This window comes from Anopheles aquasalis, chromosome 3 (assembly GCF_943734665.1).
Source record: "Anopheles aquasalis chromosome 3, idAnoAquaMG_Q_19, whole genome shotgun sequence".
NCBI lineage: Eukaryota > Metazoa > Arthropoda > Insecta > Diptera > Culicidae > Anopheles > Anopheles aquasalis.
In genome coordinates this window covers 14,443,179-14,451,818 of record NC_064878.1, presented here as the reverse complement: position 1 = coordinate 14,451,818, position 8,640 = coordinate 14,443,179, and the positions used below count along the sequence as shown (strand labels likewise).

General features: G+C 46.4%; 2 protein-coding genes across 2 annotated transcripts; both read right to left on the bottom strand.

Annotated features, from left to right (window-relative positions):
* Positions 1-1,168: 1,168 nt before the first annotated feature.
* LOC126574852 (uncharacterized) lies at positions 1,169-4,948 on the bottom strand. The gene is given in 7 exon segments (XM_050235245.1): positions 1,169-1,590; positions 1,654-2,414; positions 2,512-2,666; positions 3,360-3,712; positions 3,775-4,556; positions 4,629-4,788; positions 4,848-4,948. Coding segments are annotated over 7 exon segments (2,586 nt in total). The 5' UTR covers positions 4,864-4,948; the 3' UTR covers positions 1,169-1,231.
* A 134-nt stretch (positions 4,949-5,082) lies between these two features.
* On the bottom strand, positions 5,083-7,669 carry LOC126574851 (uncharacterized). Its single transcript, XM_050235244.1, has 2 exons — positions 7,567-7,669; positions 5,083-6,926 (listed from the first exon to the last, which is right to left on the bottom strand). The coding sequence occupies exon 2, from the start codon at positions 6,835-6,837 to the stop codon at positions 5,473-5,475; it is 1,365 nt and encodes a 454-aa protein (XP_050091201.1). The 5' UTR covers positions 6,838-6,926; positions 7,567-7,669; the 3' UTR covers positions 5,083-5,472.
* Between the last annotated feature and the right edge of the window lie 971 nt (positions 7,670-8,640).

The window sequence follows — 8,640 nt, the reverse complement described above, 5'->3', positions numbered from 1 at the left end:
GGTGTCAGATGTTTCTTTCCGTTGAGCAGCACTGTGAACAGCGTGATGAAACGGTAATTTATGATGCAAAAAACAGCAGTCGAGAAAGGATACGATACGGGAGAAAGTTAAATTGAACTGTTTCGTATGTCGCATGATGTTCGAACGAATCCTAACAAGCCGGCTACATCGGACACACTCTGCCGTCTGCAGATAAGTTATTGTCTTGCATAGCTTCACGAAGAACAGATAACGGCATCGTGCCCTCAATCAGGCATGCCGGGTTTGTCTGTTTCACATTCCAATGATCGGTAATAATGTGCCTGATGCCCATTCGATGCCCCATATCCTGCAGATATCCTTTTCGGACTGGCATTTGTCGTCCTTAGGAGTTTCTCCTGCTGTGAAGCGGGCTGCAGACTGTACACTTTCCGGATATCCCAGAACAATCGAACTGGACAAAGGCTTGCCCGTGACCGATCGGACATGGAAGGGTTTTCAGGACCCTACGTCCTAGCGTTCGTGTGCAGCTTGCGTAACTCACAATCAATGGACAGAATACCGATCAGAACCCAGTCTCAGGCTCGCGGATTCGCCGAAAGGATAGCCAGACGGTGAGGGGTCCCTTTAAAACCGAAGATGACCACCGGTCCGCTCCGGTCCAGCATTCAAAACCTATCCAACACACAATCGGACCGGACCGAAATTCGTTGGAAAACGAATGGCTCTGCCGGACAATACCATCATCGGACACCAAAAAGGGATAGTCAAAGGGATTGCAGAGAACGGGCTGCACGTGAGCCATCGATTGAAAGGGAGTTTTCCCTTTTTTTTGCTCTTTTTTCACGATTTCGTTTGGCGATGGCTTGGCTTGGGTCAGCAGAAGGCGCTGTTCTTTTTTTTGCTTCTAGGACCCCCTACCGCTTGGCCATAATGTGCTGGACCGGCCATTACGCTACAAGGACACTTTGAACAGACACTGGGATGCGCTAACAATGTGTGCCACAGGCGCATCTACACTGTTGTAGGGTCTTTACAGAACATATGGAGTAGTGTAGATGGTTCCTTATAAACAATTCAATTTTATACTTACTTTATATTAGCATAGCTTCATATGCTCTTTTCTGATCAAGAACACTATTTAAAACAAGAATACTTGAAACAAGAAACAAAAACTAACAGAAATGTCTTCTCTTTACCCCAGAATATTGTTTTCTAGGATCTCATATTCTTTCTATTTCGTTTCTTCATTTCACTGCTTGTGAATATCCATATCACTCATGCAAGGCTGATCCGCCACTCCGGCATCGACAAACTCCTGATAAGGAATGAGGTCCTCGTACGGCTCCACATCGACCATACTATCGCGCACCCGTTCAACATCTCCAAACACCCGCAACAAGTTCTCCCCAGCCAGTTTCCTCAGCTCATCATGGGTCCACGGCTCATACGTGGATCCATTCCGGAACCTTCCTTCGCCCAGCATATCAAACAGATCAGGGAACTTGGACACATCATCTAAACCCACGGGAACTGAGTCAACACCATCAAAGTCACTACCGAGCCCAATGTGGTTTGGTCCAGTGATGCTCTTGATGTAGTTAAGATGCGCTAAAAAGGGAGGAGAATTTGTCTTATCGATGAGTCCTACTTAAAAAAAAAAAATATCCTTACCAATCACATTATCGATGGAGCTACCACCAATGAACCCGGTATAAAAGTTCACCATGATGATCCCATTGTTCTGTACCAACATCTTCAGCACATCATCCTGCACGTTCCGATGATGCTGAAAGATGGCATGCGACGACGAGTGACTGAAGATGACCGGTGCCTTCGTGTACTCCAGTGCGTCCAGCATCACCCCGTGGCTCACGTGCGACAGATCGATCAGCATGCCCAACCGGTTCATCTCTCCGATCACGTTCCGTCCCCAGCTGCTAACGTTGCGCTTCACCGCATTCACCACCGCATCGATAGGTGAAGCGTCCGCCCAAGGTGTGTTGCACGAGTGCGTCAGTGTCATGTACCGGACGCCCAGCTCGTAATACATCCGCAGTACCGCCAACCGGGAGTCCATCGAATGGCCACCCTCGACCGCGATCAGTGATCCAACTTTCCCCTCTCGGAACGCTTCCATAATACCTTGGGTTGAGGTGACGTACTTCAGGTACTGGGGGTACTTCCGCACCAACCGTTTGATCACATCGATCTGCTCGAGCGTGCGTTCGACCGCATCCCTGTACTGATTGCCACAGCTCACGTAAGCGACCCAGAACTGGGCACCAACTTTGCCTGCCTGGAGCCGGGGAATGTCCGTGTGGCTACTGGTGGATGGTCCCCAGACGGGATGTTGCTTGAGATCGCTGTTCAGCTCGAACTGGTTGATGCGATTGCGCTCAAAGTTGTACAGATTCCAAGGCAAATCATTGTGGCTGATGGTGGACAGAGAACAGAGAGAGAGACAACATAGGACAATGTTAACTTGAGCGATTACTGCGCACATAGATTAGATACGATTGTGTGACCAACCCATCAATTAGTGGCACTTCATCGAGTACGGAGCGGCCGGGCAATTCGCTCCTCTTGGCTGCAGCTGCGTCACCTTCAGCCGTTAGCGGAATGGATGCTGTTAAGGTCAGACAGACTGAAAGCAGCAACGCTCCAAACAGCCACGATGTCTTGTTCTCTAAAAGACACAGCACAAAACACAAATAACAGCTTTTGTTTCTCATCAATCAGCACACTACAGATCAGGTATGCGGTCACTTCGAAACTGTAAATCCCCTCCTCAACAAAGCACAACAACCAGTCCGAACGCACATTACACGGTGTAAGCCATTTGATAAGCCTGATAAGCCGCCGCGAAAAATCCCCGTAGATCAACAATGCTGAGCCATGCACGCAGTACGTACCTCCTGGACGGAACATCACTTTGTGCCAGTAGATCGACGACCTGAACGCGACTAAACACGGTTCGGTAGTAGGTCGTGTTGTTTTAAGGCCTTCCATTACGCGATCTTTGCGAACGAGCGTAGAACGAACGCGGGGACTAGTGAAGACGGACGGGCTGATATGATAATAGTCATAAAGCAATTAGCCTTTCGTGGAGCCCCGCATCCCGCCGCCACGCCAAGGCTGGTTGAATGGTCGCATTGTCATCTTCCACTTCCATCGTGAGCATTGTTCGTCGTGATCGATGACGGCGGCGCCTAGTCGCATCTTATCTCCGCAGGAATTAATCGTAAAGTGATACCAACTGGGAATCTGTCAATCGCCTTCACCTTAACCATTAGATAAGAAGAGGAGATCCATGGCATCGAGTATTGACGTAAAACAGTTGGCAAATAGTTGGTGGATTCTATTTAGTTTATTTAAGCCTTTAGCATATCGAGGTCAGTTCTGCAAGGCTGCACGGTTACGCCGGCGCGTTCAAACTCCTCGAACGGTATAAGATCCTCGTAGGGATCGATTTCGACGAGTGCGTCGCGTACTTGTTCCACTTCACGGAACACTCGTATTAGGTTTAGTCCAGCAAGTTTCTTCAAATCGTCCTTCGACCACGGTTCAAACGATTCGCCGGATCGTAGCGTGCCCTCGGCGAGGATATCGAACAGATCCGGATACTTGGACACGTCCTCCAGCCCTTCCGGGGTGCTCGTTACACCGTTGTAATCACCACCGAGACCAATGTGATCGACTCCCGTGATCGAGCGGATATGGTTTAAATGTTCTGCAATGAAAATGGAGTCAACAGAAGAGCGCAAGGGTTTAAGGGCACCCGATGATACTCACTGACAACGTCATCGATCGTGTTTCCACCGACAAACAGGGGATAAAAGTTGACCATCACGATACCACGCTTGGTGGCCAACGATACCAGAATGTCATCCTGTACGTTCCGATGATGTCCGAATACACCGTGTGCCGATGAGTGACTGAAGATGACCGGAGCACGGCTGTACTGCAGCACATCACGCATCACACCGTAGCTAACGTGCGAAATGTCGATCATCATGCCCAATCGGTTCATCTCCAGCACAACATTACGTCCCCAGGGAGAAAGGTTGGTCAATTGCGATGGAGACGGCTGTGGTGTAGTATCCGGATCGTCCACCGGCGATGCATCAGCCCACGGAAGGTTACAGGAGTGGGTAAGAGTCAGTTATCGCACACCGAGCTCGTAGTACAACCGCAACACTGCCAACCGGGAATCGATCGAGTGTCCACCTTCGACGGCAATCAGTGAAGCGATCTTCCCCTCGCGGTACGCTTCCATGATACCGTCAGCCGTATCGACGTACTTCAGATCGGACGGATACTTGCGGATCAGCCGCTTGGTGACGTCGATCTGCTCGAGCGTCCTGGCGACCGCATCCTTGTACTGTGTGTCGACGCAACGCACGTAAGCCACCCAAAACTGGGCACCGAGCTTACCCTGGCGCAATCGGGGCAGATCCGTGTGGCTACGATCGACGGTTGACCATACGGTGTCCTCCTTTAGGTTGGAATCCAAATTGAAACGCTTTAGGACGTTACTCTCTACCAGGTAAATGCTGAACGGTAGATCGTTGTGACTGTGGAAAGCGTAACAGGAAACAGATCAGTTGTGATTCAAACAGTTTAATGGCGAGGCGTGGTGTTATTACCCATCGATCAGGGGAACTTCATCTAGCACCTCACGGCCAGCAAAGGTTTTCTTTGGCGCATCATCATAAGAATTTACCACCACGATCGGTACGACGATTGCACAAATCGTAATCACCACCGCAATCGCACATGCGGTCAGCACTTTTTTGTTGCTTAAAACTTACAGAACAAATTAGAACGAACGTTTGCTGGAACAAGAAACCCTTTTCTGTACTTACTTCCTTGGAGAAGCATTTCTCCACCACGGACGATCTCCGACTCGTCTACACCGGTTCGCAAGACTGACTGACTAGCTTAAAATGGTTCGCTTGTAGCAGCGTGATGATTAAGATAATGATATATGGCGCTCTGATAAGGTTAATTGCCGGGCTGATAGCTTCCCTTTTTGAATTATAACTGCAGGGCTTGAAGAGTGTGGGTTTATTCGATGTAATTGTTTGACTGATGAATGGATTAAACGTGTAAATACTTTTATTTTGGACTTTACTTTTATCGATTGCTGTCTTACTTTTGTTAACAAAATTGGGCTATGATCTATTCGTATTAAATATCGAAAATCAGATGAAGCCGGATAGAACATAATCTGACATTGGCAAAAAGAATGTCCATTCTGTGTTTTGAAGAAGTGCGATGCCGTCTGTTGTTGATCAAATCGCTTTATTGGGTCGTTACAATGCATTAAGCGCCTGTACGTTAATCGTAGACGTTCTTTCCTTTCCTACCGCGAGGAAATAATCAACGAAGCTCCCGAAAACAGTCTATGTCGGTGGGGTATGTCGGTCGGGCCGCTTCAGTACCGTTGCCGCAAAATGAATGTCGTATGCCTTAACAGCAGGAAGGCTTTTAGATTCTACAGCGCTTTACAAAAGATTTTCTAACAGTTTTAAAATTGATGCGAAGTGGGGATTTTCTAAATTCTTCGCGTAGCTTTTCCTTGACAAGTTTTTCTAAGTTGACACGTGGTTGCGGTTCTTGAACATTTTCAAGTTTGGTTTTTATATCGTCTGAATGTAATGAAGTGGCAAATGGATCCTTCAGCCAATCGAAAAAGTACTTGAACAGCTTTTCGACAGCTGCCGTATGATTGCCATCGGGACACCAATCGCCCAAAATTGTTGCTATTGCATCATCGATGCCTTGCTCATTGTAAGTGCCACATACCAAACGAAATCGATCGCAGAAGCATTTGAAGAATGGATCCACATTATCATCGGGGAATGAATCTGAGGAAGAAAATTTATTTTTCTCATCCAACAGAAAGTTTTCCGCTACATGTATCTGAATATTGCCTTTGAATAACTCCCATGCGATCTCATTCAGCCCAAATTCTCGCCGGAATTGATCTGTAAACTCCTTTTTGAAAGCGTCATACCCAGGTTTGGAGTTGGAATAGGTTGGATCCAAAAAGTTGTTTGTAAACTTAAATAAAGGAACATTTGCTGCAGTACTCTTCTCTCCGATGATATCCAGGATGGCTGCACGATATTCTTTGAACAACGGTCTTTGCCAGGTTACCATTTGATCCTTTGATTTGACGGCATTGATCAACAGCTTCGCTAAGGCGGCGCGTTTGTAATGAGTTTTAAGTTGATAACTTTTACCTCTAACCTTATTGAATAACGATGAGGCGTAGGAATCCAATGAAGGACCCAGGGCAGCTGTATCAACTTCATTCCATATTACTTTTGCGTCGTCATCTAAATCCGCGTTGGTGCAAATGATAAATCCTTCCAGGGTAGCCTCATTTATCGCTTTAGGCTGGTCACGGAATGATTTAAAGTACTGTTGGATGCAAAAATCATTTTTGGAGTCTGCGATGAAATCATTCAGCGTAATCTTGGGAACGGATTGTTCCCCATTCGTGCCACCAGCCTGAACTGCACTATTGCAGGGAGTTGGACTAAGTTTGTGTTTCGCTTGAATCTTCAGTGTTCCGGTAATTGCACCATGCTTGAAGGTGTACACGATGTCATCGAACTTATCGACACGATCACGACTTTTCACTTCTGATTCATCTCTGCCTTCCGCCATCACCGTGAAAGAGAAGTTGTTGTTTGGGTCCGTTGACTTCTTGGCATTCGCCATGCCAACAACCATCCCAAGCTTCAGTTGATACGATGTCCCATGAAGTTGATGTTTCAGGCCTGACAAATTGCTTGTTGCTGTGTTGCTCCCACCAGGGCGTCGGGATGGACCTGGAGTTTCCATTTGATCCTAGCGATCTCTCGTACAAACAATTACAGAATAGATTATCCTAGATCCTTCGAAATAATCAACGTGTAGGGCAACTATGTAGACTAGAAATAGAATAGAAACGAATATCGTCACATATGGGTCTCAAATTTTCATTTTAGCTGTTTTTCATCCAACAAAAAAGCAAAAAAAGCATATCGAGAGCGTTTTTCTTTCATTACATTCCAGAAACCAGAACAAAAATCATAAGTTTTACTAAAAAAACGAAGAGATGATTGTGATCCATTCTACCTCCAGCTTCAACGTATGATATGATCGGACATGCTGCTCGTATGCGTTTCAGAATCGCAGAGTTTTCCTGTTCAGTGAACATCTTGCTTTCCTTGAAAGAAAGTTTAAAGAGTGCGCTATGTTGGAATACTAAAATGTTTCTACACTTGTAGGCCATTACTTTTTTATAAGCTAGCATAATTATGCTCAGATTCCATTTCCTGCTTATAGCAGTTTGTCGCAATTTTAGAGGGTAAAGCGCGGACTGCGTACATGCATCGATACTGTTATCTCCTGATATCACTTTCACAAACACAATCCAATTAATGCAGCCGCTTAGCAGATGATGTCATTATAAGACTCATTCAGCCAGGAATCACAAGAAGTAAGAACGAAGGGGTCCGATTGGATGTCAAATCGTATCAAATTGTGCTGCACCATTTCATCACTCTTTTTAAAAAGGGTTCTACGTACGTTTACGGGGTTTTTTTATAACTCTCCTAGCACGCTGCAGTAACTTCTAGCTATTTGGCGTACAATGTTTGCGAATCTCACTTGAGTCATGCGCAATCGCTGGTGGTCGCAACGAGACTACCGCTTATCGGTTGGCCCCCTATCGAGCATCCGCATAAAAGACCACTCCAGTACGCACACATAAAAAAATCGCGAAGATCCCGAAGAGCGCGCTTTCTTCTTTCTTATCTTTCATTCCGTCCGGAATCGAAACGAAATACATCGTTGATACAAATCCACATAGGGTAATTGTGGATAACGCATGAATTTTTTTTTGCGACCATCGTTTTATCAGTAAATTGGAGGGGATTGTGTTGATTCGATGTATTTATTGGCTCCAAGTTGAGTCAGCGCGACCCAATATAGAATATTTCTGCTGTTAACATTGTCCAGTAAGCGAACATGGGATGCCACATGTCCATCCGTCGTCATAAAGGCCGCTATGGATGCTGAATACGCTTGGAAAAGGTGTACGAGCATATAGTGCTTGCTAGAAAAGGTGTACGAGCATATAATCGCTTGTAGGAAAACCTTGAGAACGAGCTCGCAGGATCGCATCAACCTCCGATGCCGTGGCGGGAGATCGCGGGTGGATCCGGATGCCAGGGAGGCCACACATTGCGGACAGCACACCAGGTGGGCTGCGCGTTATAGCTTGGTTGGGGCGCTTGACGGTAAGTGGGCTTTATCACTATCATTATGTATTAAGAATTTCTATGGGCTGCCTTAACAGAGAATCTCTGAAATTCTGGATAATCTGCGGAATTTCCTCACCCTCATAATGTGTTGTTTCCTCGACACGTGGTCGGATCCGGTTGGCGGTTGGCACGCATTTAAATAAATTCATTTAGTTCTCAAGCACGAAAATTCAAGCTATTCGTTCCACACGGTACCACGCACTGCATGTAAAAGATGCCATTTCTTACGAAAATCGTGGGAAAACTTCGGAAAAACAGCGGAAAATCATCGTTGGCAACGACCGTTGAGGGAAAAAAGCGGTTGCAACAGGGCGGATTTTATCTCGCTCACTCTTAT